A 20074-nucleotide genomic window follows, 5' to 3' on the forward strand; every position below is an offset into this window, starting at 1 on the left:
ACAACACAGTAAAACTTCAAAATCCATCTCCCCTAGCCAACAATCCAAACATACAAGGACTTTCCAACTCTGCAAGACCGCAACAACATCTGCCGGCAGACATATCAAGTAACTCCAGCAGAACTACAACGGCATGCACTCAGTCTTCCCTTGACCAGCCCTGAAGATGACTCAGTGAAGGAGTCTAAAGCTCGGAAGAAGTCCTAAGTGTTTTTCATCGTGCTGTTTGTTTGTTATTTTAGTGTTTTTAACAAATATCATTTTATGTTGACATTCCTTTTCTAGTGGCATGCCTCCCACTTTCCGGACATCCATGATGCAATCACTTTTATTTCTGGGCCTCCGTGCTGTCATAGTAGGTAATTCTGTCACCTTGTAATCAAGGGGTCCTAGGTTCAATCTGCAGTGGAGGTGGTAAACTTAAACAATTTGTTTTTTATTTTCTGACAGAACTGTCTTCTTTGTGGGCGAAGGTTTGCAAAACTGGAAGGTCTTGTAAAAGGATGTAATAAAATGTTTATCTGGCTTGGTAGTAGACTTTCCATCTTGCTACCAAGGTTTTCAGATTTGAGTCCTGGCATGGGTGTGGGAGTGCCTCTTCATCAGTTCCATCACGATTAGCCAAGAATAACGAGCAATGTAAAATAAATAGCTACTTTCACCCTTCCTTTTCCTCTTATGCTTTCTCTATTTCTCCCTCCCTCTCTACGAGAGAGAAAGAAAAATAAAGATTTATAGAAAGAGAGAGATGAGAACAAAAGGGTATACAAAACTATTTTCTCTCTTTCTCAGGTGATGGGAATGAGAAAGAAAGAAAAACAATTCTCTCTCTCATTTCTCCGTCATGAGAGGAACATGTCTCTCAATGTGAGAGATTATTTCTCATTTTCTTTCCTTATTCCTACTTCACCTCTTAACTGAGAGAGGAGGATGGATGGGGTATGTATAAAAATCATGTATGTACTACATTGCTATGAGGCAATAAGGTTACGTTTATTGTAATTACATGTAATTTCTATGCAATAGCACCTTAATCAACACAATGATGATAAACGATCTTGTGTCACATCCTTGATATCACAGTACTGTTATGTACGTTTCAAAATGAAATTAAAAATTTTATAAGCAACAGTGTGTTAACTGTCAGCTTACCACATTACTATTTTCACTAGACCTTCCACTAAGTTCATTATAATCTATGAATTCTGATGATGCAACACACACTGAAGAAAACTCTTCATCTAGTTCATTAACACTTACAATGTTATCAAGCTCGTCAATTTCTAGGCTCACTATAGGTTCAGTTTCTACCATGTTAGTTTCCACTTCTCCGAAATCTTGTGGTAATTCAATACTGTTGTGCATTTCAGCTTCAGAATCTATACTATCTTGAGAAACATAGTCTACACCTTCGACAATCATCGAATCATTCGGAACATCTATCGCTACATCAGCATTTACAGAATTTGCATTTTCACTAACACTGATGTCACAGCTTTCACTCTCGGTTACATCACACGATACGGGCTGACTATTTTTGATGGTTTGGCTAAAGTGAAAGTCAGTGTCCAGCTTTTGTACAGGTGGGATATTGATGCCACAGAAATCACATGAAAATTCTTCCTGTATGTGTCTGCGCAGATGGTACACCATAACTGATTGGTGGACAGTTTCAAATGAGCAGATGCGGCACGTCACTGGCTGAACGTTTGTACTGCGATTTTGTTCATCACTGGGTGCGTCTTGATTATGTCCATCCGTTAAACTTTCACATTCACTTGTATCTAACACCTCCTTTGCAAGAGATTGATTATCCGTGACTGTGTCTGGTTCATCAAATATGCATTTGGTAACAGTTTTTGTTGGTGAACTCTGAAACAAAAATACCAGTATAGCATTGTATATGAAAAATACATTACTACATTGGAACAAATGCTCTCGGGTTACGAGCCAGGTTATTTCCATGTTAACATCCAACGTTTCGAGCACACACATTTCTCTCATCATCAAAGACTGAATTCTTGTATTCACCCGAAACATTGGATGCTAACAAGGAATTAACCTGGTTGATAGGACCTGCAAAGGGCTGCTCAACAATTTCACGTCTAAATATCCTGCAATTTATGCAAAATATGTAATTTTCATTAATTCATTCAGCACTATGTGAAAAATTTGATTTTGTGACTACATGATAGCAATTATGAATATTTTTAAAAATTGGCAGAATCATATGGTTAGTTCTAATGGAATATTTACATATTAAAATTTATAAATATGCTGAACTGTCTCAAGTTGTTACAATATTACAAAATCTATTACAGGAATCACAAAGTACTACTAGCATTAGTATTGGCTCATGTCAATGATACATTAAATAAATATATATATATATATATATATATATATATATATATATATATTTCACAGAGACAACAGAAAGGAAAATTAGCCAGTCTAATATTGAAACACCATTACCATGAACTTGCAAAGAATACGTAAAAAAAAAAAAAAAGAAACTATGCTAAAATGTGTGGAGAAAATGTGATTTGTAATACTATAACAGTTACATTCCAACATTTTATGTATAACAATTGTGAGTAACTTTTAATGGTTAAAATTATCTTGATCAGTATAGCTGCATCCTTAATTCTAAACATTTTCCAGAATTGTGCAAATGTTGATCCAGTTGTGGAGCAAAATTTTTCTTTCTTACTTTAAAATATTGCAATTTTTATATGGGAAGTGAGTTCTATGCAAATTGATCAGGGTGCTAAACTTGACTGCTGAAAAATTATTTTTACACCAACGTTTGGAAGTAATGAATTTATCTGTAATGCAGCTACTTTTTCAAGTAACATCATTTACTTTTCTGTGTGTTTTAAAAGTAATGAATGAATGTAACTAGAAAATATAAATACAGTGGTAAACTTCATGCAAAGGTTTTGCTAACATATTATTTTTCAAGAATAATAATGTACCCTGAAATTTCATACTTCTATATTTTTATATTTGAACACAATAAGTTTATTATAATTTTTAGATTGATAGCAGCAAAGAAAAAGAAAAGCTGCACCGCAGATAACAGCAAAATATAAGGAATTGAACCTGTCTTAAAATATTATTACATACATAAACTGGTAATATTGTCGTAAAGTAAATATTACAGACTGACATTTTTTCTGACACCTGCAAAAGTGAAGAGGAGGACTGATCCGGTACCCTCCTCAGGCAACATGAGGAAAGGGGTCCTGAGCCCACGCAAGGAAGACTTTGCGTCGCGGCAGACTGTAACGGCGAGAGGAGGAGGCAGGTTATTGCCATGCCTGTTTACCGCCACAGTTGCCGGTGATCCTTACCGGATACAGATCAGTGTTGCCATATTCTATTGACAGAAAAGAGCTAAGTTGCCTAATCGGGTCTATCTTACTCTGAAGGTGTCTACTCACACTGGGGAACGATGGCGCAGTGGTAGCGTTGCCACCTTGTAATCAAGAGGTCCTGGGTTCGATACCGGGTGGAGGCACAAGTGGTTCTGATCCCACTTTAAACTAATTCCAGTCCCGATTAGCCTTACTGTGCATAAAGTGGACATAAAACGCCAAATAAAAATAAAGAAAAGTCACATCACACTGGGGAAAGCAAACTACCAAGTGATATTTTGTATTTACACTAAATATCAGCCATTACGAAAGTCCTCTTTGTCCCTTTTTCGACATCATGGGCGAGAAGGAGAGGAGAGTGATATGTATGGTCAAGGGGTCCGCTGTCCTTCTAAAAATGTCAACCTAAAATTCTATATTTCACACATAGAATATTATTTCGGTTACAGAAATTTGTGATAATTGATAAAAGGGCTGATTGAGATTGACATGCATTGTCGCAGGAATGCGATAATTTTGGATTGAAGCAATGTTTTTGAGGTGGTAGAACTGTTTTTGGGTGAAAACATTACTTACAAGCATAATTTCCTGATTGTTATCTTAGCACGCTCTGAAGTGTCAGGTGTCGCAGGTTCGAATCCTCAGCAAGAAATGGTTATTTCAATGTTTGTTGTTATTATTTTACTTACATAATTATAAAAATTAATAATTACATACACAAAAAAATAATTTTATTTCAATAATTCACCATGCATCCTCATCATCACGATTATCCTATACAGCGAAAGCCTTAAAGGTAGCAAGTGACATAAAATATACGAAATAGTAGTGTTGTCAGAAATGGAATTTCTGTGGATTTAGCGAAAGCTGGGAGTGGGAGTAGTTAGGAAACAGATGAAGACTACATCTACTCTACGTACGTCTTATTTGAAACGAAAAGTTTTGTGATTTGAGCAAATCTGGTTTCAAAAGAACTAAGATGGCAACAGTAGTACAACTGGATTCTTGCAGTGTAAGGTTCCGAAGGAAATATTGGCTATTGGGGAAACGCCGATGCTGAGAAGGGAGGGGGCAAGGAAGATGGGGTTACACATGTTACAAAAGTAAACAACTGTTGGCGGGAGGGACTGTGCAGTGCGAGTTTTGTGAGTGGTGTCTTTCGTCTTTGTGTTGTTTTCGGGTATTGTCAATTAATTAACAAGCGGAATGGAACTTGTTTCGAGTTCCGAGGTGGCGGGTTCATCCTATCTGAACAGTCTGTGTAATTGTGTGATAGAAGATATTTCTGTAAGTATCACATTACGTATTTCTTTATTAGGCTAATGTTTATTATGTCAACAACCAATGTTTGCGATTTCACTTCAGTGCTTAAGCCAACATTTTTTTCCTGATTAATAACTTTACCAAAATCTAGTATCGAATTGCAGTCGTACCAGAATAATAATATACGAACTACTTGGAAGACATGGGGGTGAGGGGGTGAGGTGGGGAGGCGCCCAAGTCTTACGGCTCCTCCCTTAAATGTCCTACTGATAACCGGTAACACTTTTATAAATCCCACGCCACGCCACTGGAATTCATAGATACATGTTCCACAAGTTATATCTAGAATAAAGCAAAGCTTTAAAAATAACTTTCCATAGATTGATATAAAAAAGTTGGACTAGTATTTGCATTTGTGAAGGGTTGCAAAGGTATGTTTATTTGCTACACTCATGGTATGCATCTAAGTACTATTACACATTGTTTGCAACCTTCTCTCTATCAAAACTGACCCATACATTTGGGACTGATTTAACGCAACACCCTTTGCATACCCACTCTTCCTGTAGCATTAAAAATAAAGGAGAGTATCTAAATTTCTTACCTTTGTGATTGAGTTGAAGATACTATTTGCGACAATAACATTTTCTTTTTCCAAGCCTGAAAGGAAACAAAAACTATTAACTAATTTTTAATGGTGTTTTAAATGCATTACACAAATTGAATAAAGCAGATGAAATCTTAAAATTTCAGAGTAGTAATTTGATATCTGTTTGGACTTCTTTTTATTCCCTCTGTCCCATAATTATTGTCCGGTACACTTTTGTTTGTTGTCCCATAATAATTGTCCGATAGGCAAACTGTGACATTGGTGTATACAGAAGAAGAAAATTAAACACGGGAATGAGTCATACAACGTTATTACTCAAGGATCAGTACAAATTGGCCGATCAAGTATCCAAAAGAACATAAATAAAAAGTCACAATTTTGGCATACCGGACTATAATTATGGGACAGAGGGAGTAATTTTTTTATCGTTAATCAAATTTGCTCCAAATGCACCATGGAATCTTTATAAATATATATATATATATATATATATATATATATATATATATATATATATATATCAAAAATGTCTTGCTCTGGTAGTTTTGGAAATACAAACAGCTGACAAAAACGGACAGACAAGATGGAAGTGATTATTGCATAAGGATACTTTATAGGCATATCGGTTTATTGGTAAAATTACAGATTATTTTACCAATCTGATAAATATTTTATAATTCAGTGCAATATTCTGTCATTTTGTTATATAATTTTTATAGATAATCTCCATGCACTACTTTTTTTAAAAAGTAAATGTTTAAATATGTAACTTCTTTTGCACTGCAGTTACTTCGAACACACATTTATTAAAGAGGTCAATGAACATTCAGGTTCTTCGAAGATCATTTGCGAATTTAATATCGGATTGGTAGAATATCAGTATCGGCCCATCCCTATAAGTTATTATGTACAACAATTATATGTGCCCAACTGCAAAAACACATTTTCGCAAAAATCTCTATCAAATCCAGCCTCCCCGATGACATAGTGGTAACGTCATTGCCTTATAATCAAGGTGTCCCAGGTTCGATACCTGGTGGAGGAACATAGCACAGTGGTTCGGATCCCACTTTAAGCAGTAGGTCCAGTCCTGATTAGCCTTTCTGTGCATAAAGTGGACCTAAAGCAACAATTCAATTCTATATCAAATCCAAAATGAAAATTATGAACATCAAAAGAGAGAGACTACACTTGTAGGTATGAACCTTTAGAATAGAATAGAGCTTATAAATCATTATCCAGTGTTTTAGCACACGTACCTGACCCATCTCTCAAAAACTGATCAAACAAACAGTTCACTCCATTTGCCAGGTTCATGTAGGTATTTTCTTTCAGAACGTGCTTCTTCTTCACACAATTTTCGATGCTTTTCTTTATTATCTGAATCTCTATTTGAACATAGTCTATATAATTTATGAAATCGGCACATAAGTGGCAGATTGCATCGTCCTCATTCACGGGAACATTTATGGCTCGAACCAATCTTGAAAGCACGCTGCACATGTTCTCCTTTCCAGTTTTTGTAAGGCTTTCCAGATATATGCACTTCTTATGCATTACTAACGTGTTGCATATAAAGCAATGCATCTGCTTAGAGTTACTGTTTGTATCTTCTTTGTTGCGATCACTTTCAGGCTGAATCTAAAGAGAAAGAAAAATGCAGAATAAGTACTTTTGTAACAATTTAACTACAAAAAAATAAATAAACAAAAAGTAGCAAATGTAATCTATGTCGCCAAGTCAGTTACTAATAGGGCCTCCCCAATGGCATAGTGGTAATGTTGCCACTTTGTAATCAAGGGATCCTAGGTTCGACACCCAGTGGAGGCACATTACATGAGCCGATTCCCACTGATAGAGATTCTTGAAAATTGTAATAATTACAAGTCGTTCAAAATCTATATTGATATGTGTGTAAGTGTAATTTACCATATTTTGCACTTTAAAAGATTTGAAGTAATGTTATGCAATCACAAATTAAGTTTTTTTTCACATAAAAATCGTGCAAAATAAAAAGGAACTTAAAATTTTGAACAATTTCTGGGATAATTAGACTCCACGAAAGTGTTGCGCAGCATTTATGCAGAGCCTGCAAAAGGCCAAAATGTCTGAAAGTATCAGCTGGTATTGTTAATTGCAAATGATACTTTCAGATACCGATACATCAGCATAGACTCAGCCCTACTATTATATAAACCTGCCTTATCAAACAATCTTCTGTAGGGCCATTTAACTAACAGGTCAAAATTCCGAAGTCTGTACCCCAAAACAACAGTAATACATGTATTATTATAGAGAAAGAGAGGGGGAGGGGGTGCTCTCTCTCAAGATTCAAAACTAGATTTTCACCTTTAGGTACCACTAGAGTATTGTATCATTCTTAGGCCTCAAAGGTAAAAAACAAGTCTGTTAATATATTAATGTAAGGTGGCATTATAACCAAAATAAAATGAAGTGAAAGTCAAAGAAATATAAATGTATTTGCCAATTATATGCGACCAATAAATATTCCATGTTTATGCAGAACAAAACATCCAAGAGAATATGCATATTATCCACCATTTTACTAACATAAGATATTTGTAGTCTTCAAAAGTCTCATTTTGTTACTACCACCTCTGAATGCTGCTTTCCAGTTTAATTTTCTTTTTCCTGAGAGAGAAGTGCCTGGTTGCGTCTCTGCCCATCTTCCTCTATGTCCATCTCACTCATTTACAACTCTGATTGTAGTGAAACCTCTACGTAAATGACAAATGGCCCAGAGGTTTTCTTGGATAACTGACCAAATTCTCTATTATTTTCCAAGCTCTCAACTACATGCACACAAGGTAGAAAGATAAAAATGTCACACATACCAACGGCTTTCTTCTGTTCATAACTCCACACACTTTCCTCCATCTTTCCAATGACAACCGTGCCGATTTCCTCAATGGTCTTCGTGAGGAGGAACTTGAAACTGGTGTATCATTACAGTCTTCCTTTGATGCAGTACCCATAGTTTTCTTTCGTTGTTTTTGTACCTTTTTCAGTGCATTTACTTGATTTCCGGACTGGTTCTTAAAATTATTTTCTTTGGCCACTCCTCTTGATGCAGCACTACCAGTTTCAGTATATGAGACACATTGAGGCTGAAAAAAGAAGAAACATTAAAACTAGGGCACTATTCTATAAAGGCAAGCCAAACAAAATTTAGCCAAAGTCATTATGATAAAAAATGTTACCTTTATTAAAATAAAATTCACCAACAACATTGAGACATTTCTCCCACAAGTCCCTTGGCTGTTGATTCAGAATTTATATGACCCCTTCAGCCCCCTACACATCAGCATCAGGTGAAAATATGCAATACTTATGTTGCTTCTTCCATCTCGTGAAGTGAAAGATCCAGGTTGTAGGGAGGGTGTACAATACACCAAATTGAAGTATGTGAAGTTAAATTCTATGATGAGAAATACATTCCACCACTAACTAAAATAATTGCTCTTCTTCAAACTATTGTAACTTATATGCCATATCACTTCACAACCAACAGAAACCAGCATACTAGACACATTACAAGGTGAGCAGGACACACCATTTTGACTTGTCCTTGTATAAATACATGTAGTCACATACAATAGGAATAACATATTTACGTGTTGTGCAAGTTACTGTATAATATAATCTATACAAAATAGTCTTACGTGAGCGAGTATAGAATTTCGACTGCCCCCTTCTTCAGGTTTTTTTTCTTCTATCTCAACGGAGGTTGAGTTGGATTGGTGACGCAAGTAGGGGAGGGCTGAAAAGTGTAGGAGGCCAATTAACCTTCATGACTTCTCGGTCAGGAATAGACCGTTAGAGCAAGCAGAACAAGGGAATGTGTTTAGTCAATTTAACAGGATCCCAGGCAAATGAGGTTTTACGGAGAATGGGGAACACCTTATAGCAAGATTTTTAACTGGGGGTTTTAATTAATGGTGACCTGTTTTTAACAAGTGTTTTTCAACCAAACCTTTTAACCTAATCCTTTTAACACTCTTGACACAGCATAAAATGATTTGTGCCTAGAAGGAAAAGAATCTGAAGAAGGGGGCAGTCGAACCCCGAAAAGTACTTTTGAAATTCTATACTCACTCACGTAAGTAAGACTATTTTGTACAAATTTTGTATAGATTATACAATAGAAATGAACAACTACTTTCTTCTTTATGCAGCATAACTGTGAAGAACTCATACTACTGGTAATTCAGTTGGGTTCAAAACATATATTCTAATTCTTTTGAGAGATTGTTCTAACATATATTAGTGATTGCCCTTCATTCTTCTTGCAAGATGGAAAGACTTAAGATTACCTGCAATGGTGACTGAACTTGATCGAAGCAACCAATTCAGATTCTAGATTACCAAACAACATCTCAAGGAGGAACATATTTTAGATACCTCGGCCTACCAGGACAACTTCTAGAACCCCCATGATCTGTATACTGAGCATTCTGAGAACCTCTCACAAATTGGCCAGTCAAATTCCCAGGTTTTAAATCTTAGGGGAAAAAAATGGTACTCAAAAAAATACCACTTAACTCTGAAGCAACTGATGACAGTGGCTTCAATTGTTGCCTATATCCACACAATTGTGAAGCCCATGCCAAAAAGAATTGCTATTGTTTGTCAAGCAAAGGAATAATACAATATTAGTATGTTATGCTAGTGGATCTAATTTTTGTGAAGTTCCATTTTTCATGCCCAGCTAGGTATATATTATTGTGCACTTCTCGGTTTTGTATTGCATTTATACTATGAACAACAGTTTAAAATTACAGTAACAGTATATTAGGAGAACCCTGACTCTTACTGCAGGATCTAAAAAAAAATAGTACCTAGATTAGGAATACATTTTCCATCCAGACTTGGAGAAATTATGTCCTGAATCTAACGGGTGCCAGACAGTCAGGAAAACTTTGAAGTGATAAATATTCATACTATAAGGACCAGACATTTCTTGGAGATATTGGCAGTTTTCATTTCAGAAGTGCAAAAACAACCACTTCAGGGGAAATGGTGTGCAGAATTTAAGATTTTTGCAGTGTCCGGACACTGACAAAGAATAAGAGTTCAGAGAATGACTTACATATAAATATGATCACCTACCTTATATGGTGTGGAATCACCAACGTCACTATAATCCGAGCAGGCTTCTCGTTTCACTTCATGGAGTATATTTGAATAATATAATTCATCAAGCTCCTGTAAAAATGGAAAAATCTCATAAAACTAACTACATGGAGAAATATGGGTAGGGAAGAAAAAAGGGACCAATTAACAATCTAAGATCTATTACTACATTACAAAGATAATAACAATAATATTTTGGGCAGAGTCGATACGGATGGCGATGTTTCAGTATCTGCTGATACCAGTTGTATTGGTATTGGAAAGCATCAGTTGGATTTTATTTACTGGTACTTTTATGGCATTTGGGCTTCTGAAGGTGCAGCAAAAATGCCATATGCAATATTGGAAGTTTCCATTTGTTTTGCACAAATACTGTGTGAAAAACTATTTTGTGATTAAATAACAGAATATTTTGAATGAAAACTCTGGTAAAGCGATGCTTATAATTGAAATGAAACACTCACGCACTAATATTTATCAATATTTTGATTTGAACAACTTTTATTTGTTACAATGTCCAAGCATCGGTATCGGTGGAAATCTGTAAGGATATCAGGATGGGTATCGGTTCAGTCATAATTTTCTGATCTGCAGAATTCTCGCAGAATATATTTTGCACTGCTACATGTTTGCAAAAAAATGTTTACTGTGCATAAGTGATATACAGTCCAGGTCAAACTTAAAGAAACTTCTTTTGTTGGGTAAGATCTGAAACTGTTAGCAGTATCTCCTTTTCTCAACAAGTGAACAGCGAACATACTTGAGGGCTAGGTTTGAAACAGTGTTTCAGCTGCCTCCTCTGAACTTTACACACAAAGGTCCACAGACTATCATGGTCTTTTGACGTGGGTCTTGCTACCTCCATTTGGTACAAGGTGCATAAATCTTAATCTTAAACCTCAGCTAGAATATCTACAGGGTAGGGTTCTTTGTAGACAAGGAAACCAGACAGGATGCCTTCCAATGGAGACGTTTAAACGAATATATTATTTAAACACAGGATACATGGAGTAAGAATATTTACACGATAAGCTACGTTCTTTTGTAATTCTTGTTTACAGTCAAGTTTTATATTTATATGTATTTTATTATTTCTTTTTTTTTTTATTTGTATATTCCTATATCTGGACTTCCTTCTTAATGGACGATCTGGATCTGGACTTCCTTTATCCTTTTTCCAGCTTTTCCCTTAAGCTTTGGGAATAATACTAATCTCCTTCCTTGCGGCTGCGATTCAAATGTGCCAACCTTAATAGGTACAACCTAGTGTGTACTTGGTGCCAAACGACTGAAACGTGCAACCAAAGGTGCCGTGGGTCATCGACTGGAACATGCCGCCACTGGTGTAAACAAAATTTCCACTATTGGAAAGGTAAATCAAATCAGATTCAAGATCTGTTCAAAGAGACAAATTTGTATCGGTGGTTTGACTTCTTTAGTTTTCTGATCAATTTACATATGATCACTAGTATGATTTATTGAACATACATACATACATATATATATATATATATATATATATATATATATATATAAAAATTTATTTCTTTTATATTTATTCTTTATCTTCTTATAGTAGATTTTATTGTTCTCCATCTTTCCCATTCGTTTTATTCTTATTTATATAGTTATTCACATATATTATGTTAATTCTTAATCTTGCACACCTGGTGCTGCCATCTCTATTCCATTATTTACATTATTTGGCCCCATTGGGTATGTAACAGTCTCCTACAAGAACTGGTAACATCGAAGGACCACATGCCTCATCAAGATTGTGAGGATGAGAACTTTCTGTAAGTTTGTTCGGAACTATACATAACTTCTAAATGTTTATTTTACACAATTACTTACCTTTAGAGCAATTTCTTCAATTCTGGAACAGCTTCCACTTTCACTGCCAGAATTTCCTTCCCATATGTCAGTGTGCTCTGTCTTTGTGATCTAGAATAATAAAACAAATATCTATCTCTAATTTAGGAAAATTAAGTCCTGGTATATTGAAATATACAAAATGCCACAACTACGATGAATTCAAATATAACAACAGATTTCTTTCTTTGAAAATTGAGCAGTTTAGTGAATATTGCATACATTGATCGAGTGATATGCAAAGGTTACAATACGATATCCTGATACACATATTAGTGAAGCTGTTTTTCACCCCCCTTTTGAATTAGTTATGTCTGTAACTCTCAAGAGAAATCTATTGTGTAAAGTCCTCGTTAGGCTAGACAGCAGGAGGATAAATGGAAGTTTTATTGCTTATAAGATCACACAAAACGGTTAGTAAGAACTGGGTTCCAAAAAAGAGAAATGAAAGCTAAAAGTGGCAGAAAAGCAAAGTAAATAAACCAAATCAATCAATCAGTTTCATTTGGCAGTCACTAAAACATAAAATGTATTAGTATTACTATCATATTCCCCAAAATATCATTACATACCTCACTGCTGTAATCTTCATACTGAACTGTTGAAACTCTTTTTCTCTTCATTCGCACAGGTTCTGACAGATCAAAGATTGTAGGTACGGCATTTGGTTTCAACTTCTTTAGACCATCGGCTCTGTGCAACTCAAATTGAGAAGTCTCAAAATGCACCTGCAAAATGAATATGCCTCTAATAAACTTTCATAATGCTGCACTGCATAATGCAGACAAAAATGTCTACAAAATAAGGTTTTCAAAATTAATAGTTTAAAAATTTCAATTTTAGGTTTAGAATGGAATGATTCTTTGTAATTTTGTAAAAAAAAACAAAAAAAAACAACAATTACCTGATTTTTACAGACCAAGAACCAAAATTTTGCTGACCAAATAATTAGGGTAATTAACCCAGCAGGATGCGCAGTCTCCATTAGGATGTAAGGATAACATTTACCCACAAGCAAAATTGCTTGTCCGAATTTTAATTGTTTTAAAGTATGTCATAATATCTTAATCTAATTTTATTAAGTTCGAACATTTTTATTCCATTATGTGAAGATAAAGTTGAGAAAAGATGAGAAAAAAAGAAGACTGTAAATAGTAATACCTTCATTGATTAATCTAATGTTATTAATTTTGAACATTTACATTGATAAAAATTAGAAAAAAAGAACCTCTTGAAATACCAAACTGAAACGTATGAGTGTACATTGGTGACCAGGCAGTGTTTCTACGGCTCTGCGAGTGGAACTAACAAACTAACTAACAGCCAATTCAAGGTCCTGACACTTGGAAGGGTTCACTGGAAAGGTATAGACAAGGGTGGCCTCCGACACTTACCAGAAGTGATAAAAAAATATATTTCAAACTCGACTGGATAATTTTTACCCTTACGGGTTAATGTACGTGATCATGTGTGTAAGGCCACTATAGTTTAGCTTAACACTCGCATTTATAATATTCACTTCACATGTAAAGGTAATAAGACAAACCAAAAAGTAATTGACTTTTGGGTAAGTGGCCGCGGTGGCTCAGTCGGTAACATGTCTGACTACCATGCTAAAGGTTCCGGGTTCGATCCCCGGCCGGTTCAAATCCGGGAACTTTTCTAACGATGGAAGCGGCCCCGGCATCCACCCAGCATCGAATAACATGGGTACCTGGGGGAAACCCTGGGGGGTAAAGGCGGTCAGGGGCATGATGCTGATCACATCATCCCACTCACGACCAGATCAAGAAAGTGTGGGGCGTTACCCCCACACCCCCTATACACCTTCATGGCGTGGTGCTATGCACAGGGGAACACTTTACCTTTTTGTAGGGGGAGGAAAGCATGTAAGTATCAGAGGTTAGCTTTTATGTTTTTAAATGAGTGACAATTAATGTCCGAAATTTGTTGAAAATGTACAGTTAGTTTGAAGTCATGGAAAGCAGTAATTCTGCAGAAATTTAATTCTGACAAGCAGCTTGCAAACGTTGTTGTTGTCATAAATTTTGCCTACTGGAATTATGTTTTGAAGTATGAAAATAAGAAAAATAAAGTGTGGAAATGTTAAAGTATAATCAAATCAAACCTGCTAACCTACTCAATAGGTGGATTAAGGGGGTTGAGGGGTGATGAGATACCTGGAATTAACAATGAATTGTCAATATCATAGAAACAACAGGAATGAATATGCAAAGCAAATTGATTTTAATTGCATATACCTGTAGCCGTAAATAAATTTCTACTCTGAACAAAAAATGTAATGCAGAATTTAGCATAACTGGTGAATGTTTCAAGTAGGCGGTATTAGTCTATTACCTAGGAAATAGCTTATGCATGCCTCCCCCATATGAAACACGTATATGGAACATGCAAGAAGAAGCACATATACATTACACTATAGCATATGCATGTGTGTAACAAAATCATGACATGGAAAGTTTAGTTTAGTTTATTTGCGTCCAAGGATTACCGGTTTGTACAAATAACAGTACAATAGACTCGCGATTATCCGAGCTAATTGGGACCGAGATTACCTCGGATACGGAAAAACTCTGATAATATGGAAATCATGTGCTAATAGGTCGTAAATGACGAAACAACACTTAAAACTGTATAGTAATTATTTATTACTAGTACAACATAAATGAGAAGATTACTTTTTCTGCTTAGAATAGGCCTACACAGACTTAAACACCACCGTAACAATCAGATACACCAACAATGTAACGAACAGGGCAGACTCCATAAACAAACAGAGGGGTGTGTTATGAAGTGCGATGTATTCCAACCACTCCCTCGGTTAATCGGAACTCTGTTAATCGCGAGTCAACTGTACATGGTAATATAGGACATGTGAAAGGTTTGGTCTGATTTGATTTATTTGCATTCCTTTGACCATTACAGTGGCTTTTGAGCCAAAAATGGTATGGAACATGTAATTTTGATTACAATAAAATATCAGTAATAAAAAATATGTATGTATGGTGTATGAATAATGATGAAATTAGCATCGAGTAAATGGGAATTGGGCCAAAATGATGTTTAATTATTCTTTAAAGAAAATTAAACAATATCAAGCAAGCGTCGAAAGTCACACAGTCTCGCCAGTGTTTCCAAACGTGCCTTTTTTTACGAGAATTTTTTTTCTTTTTTTTAACTATGCTTACCTAACCTAACCCTGCCAGAAATGGTCCGTGGGGCTATTGTGAATAGTTTTTGGTGCTATCGTGAATGATTTTTGGGGCTATCGTGAATGGTTTTTGGGGCTACCCGTCAATGGTTTGTGGGGCTATCGTGAATGGTTTTTTGGGGCTATCGGTCAATGGTTTGTGATGACATAATGAACACGAAAGTAGGTATTTTTCGGTTAAGAAGGTTGAAACACTGCATACCCACTTCAAATCGACAAAACACAAGCACGATGCGCAATGATCCATGACGAGTGCACACCATATTGTCTGTTACCCAAGCAGAACAAGGAAGACAAATAATGACTTGTAATATGAAAAGTTGACACTATTTTATGGAAAAAGGCATCACTTCACCTCCAAGAATCTTCCGCAATGCAGAATAGGTAAGTATCAATGCTAAAATGAACGAAATAAACGAGTGAGAGGTGTTCGGGCTATATCCCATAATTACCTCAAATTTAAACAAATAAGAATATTTTAATTGTATGAATTATGAACATAAACATTGATTTGTTATAATGAATGCAAAATCCTCGTGCAACAAGTTGCTGGACAGGTTAACAACAGAATGTAGATGTTCAATACTTTTCTGTTGGGTGTTAGAGCATCATTTGGAGGGAGCAAAGGTCCAGTGTAAAAGTGTACACCTTTGAAAAAAACATCGGTAACATTATAGTATAAGGGAAACGGATTTCTTCAAATTTACTGGAGAAAGTACTTACGGAAATAATTTTCTGTTGCGTTGTGGAAGTTCGTGAATCTAGTTTTGATCCATTTTAATGCGAAAACATGTCATTTTCTGCGAAAATCTCTGTCCGACACGCTGTCGCCATTTGCTTTCTGCACGAGAGTACAATGTTCCGTGTGTTAAGATTACGCAACCCCATAGTCAGTGTTTCAGCCTCACCTTGTTTTCACTCGAACATGACGTGTCGAGTATTTTTAATTTTTTTTTTTTTTTTTTAACTATGCTTACCTAACCTTAAGGAAAATGGTTTTTGGGGCTAACATCAATGGTTTGCAAGTATTAGCATAATTACAAATCCGGGTACGAAAGTAGGTATTTTCTGGTGAACGAGGTTGCAACACTGCATAAATCGACAAAACACTCGCACAACGCGCCCTGAACCAGTACGGTATCGCCCACGGTAAGAGTCTAGTTTACGTCCTTTTCCTAAGGAATACGTGTCATATATCGTTGGATAGGTTATTTTATAAGGAATTCAACAAAGTAAATCCCAAGGCGAGGAAAAATTTCCTGGAGGAGAAAATCGATAAAAACCGATGTCTGAATATGCGTGATTGAACGTACGGAGGACATTTTTCGATGATGAACATATTTAGGGGTGAAATGAGTGCTAATGGAACCTAACCTAACAGGCCTAACTTAACCTCGCAGGCATACCTCGTTCCCGTGAATGGTTAGTGATAGAAAGTGTAAAAAGAAAAACTTACTTACCCTACGGATGCCTGAGCGCCGGCTGTCTGCTAGCATGGTTTTGTAAACGGGCAAGAAGGAGTGCGTAAGAAGGACGTAAACGGGCAAGAAGGACGTAAACTAGACTCTAGCCTTATCGTAGTTAGAAATGCATTATTTCACCTTAGGAAATGTTCTGCATTCCAAAATAGTACGTTAGCAATGTAAAAAGTATGATTTATAGGTGTTTCCCTTATACTATAATAGTACCAAAACATCAAAGCAAAGTGTACACAATTTACTTTTTTCCATTTAATTAACCAGTAAGAAAACGAGCAGCTAGGGACAGCATTAGCACCTTGGGAAACACATAACAGCACCAAACTGACCTGCCTAACCTATCCACGTATGCAGAAATAGCTTAAATGAAAAGGTAAAAAAAATAGTAAAGTGCTCCCCTGTTCTTAGCACGACGTCGTGAAGGCGTATAGGGGGTGTGGGGGTAACGCCCCACACTTTCTTGATCCTGTCGTGATTGGAGTGATGTGATCAGTATCACGCCCCTGACCGCCTTTACCCCCCAGGGTTTCCCCCAGGCACCCATGTCATTCGACGCTGATTGGGCACCAGGGCCGCCAAACCTATTTATATGCTTATTTATGCTGTTATATGCCTACGTGGATATGTTAGGCAGGCCAGATTTTGGTGCTATTAGCATGTATTTCGCAAGGTGCTAATGCTGTCCCTAGCTGCTCGTGTAAGAAGTGCGAGTTCACAAATAACAAACCTAACCAAATGTTCACCACCACTCCCACATTTATATGCGATCAAAATTGGAGAATTATAATGACAATTGTTAGTTTCAGACGTTATTTTTTTAATAATAAAATAAAGTGAGATATTCTGAGGTGTGTTCATACAGTACGATTCCTACATTCGTACCGTTATGCTTAAAAAAAGAAAATACACATCAGATTTCATACCTCGCACAATGCTCCATGATATGTTGGTTTCCAAATACCGTTTCCTTTCCAGGATTTTATCCATTCCTTTCTTCGTTCTGGATTACGAGGAATTTTAAACATACGATAACCTTTTTCTGGCCTGTTGGTACAATTTGGAGCCGCACACCCTGTCATTTTTCGTTTTGGGTACACAATGGCGTATTTGTAAATGCTTCTGCATTAATGGACGTCACCATCACATTCGATGATAGATCAAAATATCCATGACTGAAATAATGGTAATATCAATAATGAGTGAAATATTTCCAGCCAGACATGCAGACAGATGGAATTTGTTTATTCGTGCAAAAGGAGTCTTCTTCTTAATTTTTCTGACCCTATCAACTGTAAGTCGATTTTAGTCATTTTTCTGAGTTTTTTGCAAAATATATTTAGAAAACAAAACAAAACAAAAATAACATATAGATACTGTTTATTAGATCGTCAAATTGCATCTTCTTGCATATCCATAAAGAAGCCATATAGTGGTAGGAATGGGATCCGTGAGCAGGGCAATTAGAGATGTAGGGAATGGAACTGTACCAAAGGAGAGAGGATGGTAATGGAGGTTATTCGCGATTAAAATTAACCGATATGCCATCTCGTGGGATTTTCAGGAAGTACTCTAAGTAGGATATGTTGTGTTGAAGTCGTTTAAAGCATGGGGAATATGCGAGAGAGTAAGGTCTACTGTTCAGTTGTTGTTTTTTTTTGCTCTAAATCGTTTTATGGGTCAGAACAAATTAAAAGTTTTAATGTGTTTCCACTCCGTGGAATCAACAAAATTAAATTTGTTAATAAATCAGGGAAATCGTAATTGACAGAAGATTGGTATAGGGGATATAACACTGTAATTCGGCAAGGAAATTACGAAGAATGCACGAGTCTGCTTACTTTATTTTTCAAGAGATAAATATATATTACCATGAAAGTAAAGTTTTAAATTGTACTTTATAAATAAAGCTTTTTTTCGAAAAATCATGAAGCATCTTACCCAATGTGTCCATGTATTATCGGTATTACGTATGTGTGAAATTTGGAACAGATGCAAGTCGATTAAGACGGAAGATGAAAATAGTTTGAGATTGAATTAATGTCAAATGTAACCAGAAAAAAAGTGGACATGTTAATGTTACTGTTTCATTCAGTACGATGTCCTTTTTCAGTGAGTATAGCCTAGTTATGAAATCGTGAATATTATTATTAAACCAGTCTTTCTCTTTCGAGAAAGAACTGCAACGATATATTCGCAATTTTCTCCTGTCCCAGCTTTTCAAGTACAGGCCAATTTCAATTCCTTTATTTTCAATCACTTTCCGAGAACCCCAGTTACATGACGTGCAGATGATACAGCACTGGTTTGGACAACCAGGCGCTCAGGTGGTAATTTTAATCGCGAAACAAAAAATGATCGATCAGACAATTCGATTATTGATGGCTGGGAAAGAACTTCCGATTTGGCGAATTTTCCAATGTAAACAAGTGGAATACAGATCGTCCCCAAGCTTATTTTCTTATAAGAGATCGAAAACAAAATGGATCACTTGAAATTTTTGAGTGATATAGAGAGACAAAGGTATCTAGAAAAGATTGGCAATTTCCCGAGCAGATATAAGGGATAATATTAATATTTTTCAAGGCAATGTTGATCTTCTACCATCAGTTTCGTTTTGAAAAGACTTCTCCAGGTTGAAATGAAGCTTACATTAATTATAAACATTGAAATTCTGCGATCAGAACAGTAAAAGAAATTATAATAATTACTACGGTTAAAATTATTGTTATACACTAATAATATATACCTAATTATATAAATTGTATTCGAATTTTATTATTATTGTTGTTGTTTATTAATATGAATATCCAGTACAACTATTTTTCATTAATACTTTTATATTTCATAGTTACTACACTGAAATGGACAGTTATTGCATTTTGTTATTAACTTTTGCAAGTGTCGTTCAAGAAAGGACTTTAGAAGTTAGAAAAAAATACATTACAAAGTTTATATTGTGTGACCTCATCTAAAATTATAATTTTTCGAATTCTGAAAACTGTGGAACCATTTATTCTTTGAATTAAATGGCATAATATGAAAAAATATCCTGGTTCCTGTTTTTTCACTCATTTCTTCGATCTAA

The 20074-nt window shown here is 35.7% G+C and overlaps 1 protein-coding gene across 2 annotated transcripts; it reads right to left on the bottom strand.

Moving 5' to 3' along the window:
- Nucleotides 1-972: 972 nt before the first annotated feature.
- On the bottom strand, nt 973-18141 carry LOC145999940 (uncharacterized). Of its 2 annotated transcripts, none has more exons than XM_083137225.1 (8): nt 17913-18141; nt 12852-13007; nt 12262-12351; nt 10384-10479; nt 8109-8381; nt 6513-6894; nt 5248-5303; nt 973-1872 (listed from the first exon to the last, which is right to left on the bottom strand). In XM_083137225.1, the coding sequence occupies exons 1-8, from the start codon at nt 18066-18068 to the stop codon at nt 1144-1146; spliced, it is 1938 nt and encodes a 645-aa protein (XP_082993351.1). In that variant the 5' UTR covers nt 18069-18141; the 3' UTR covers nt 973-1143. The 2 variants fall into 2 exon arrangements, with proteins under 2 accessions (XP_082993351.1, XP_082993352.1); XM_083137226.1 differs by lacking the exon at nt 17913-18141 and adding an exon at nt 17717-17738.
- Nucleotides 18142-20074: the final 1933 nt, after the last annotated feature.

The sequence above is a fragment of the Lepisma saccharinum genome, chromosome 16 (genome assembly GCF_977018435.1).
Source record: "Lepisma saccharinum chromosome 16, izLepSacc3.1, whole genome shotgun sequence".
Classification (NCBI taxonomy): Eukaryota; Metazoa; Arthropoda; class Insecta; order Zygentoma; family Lepismatidae; genus Lepisma; species Lepisma saccharinum.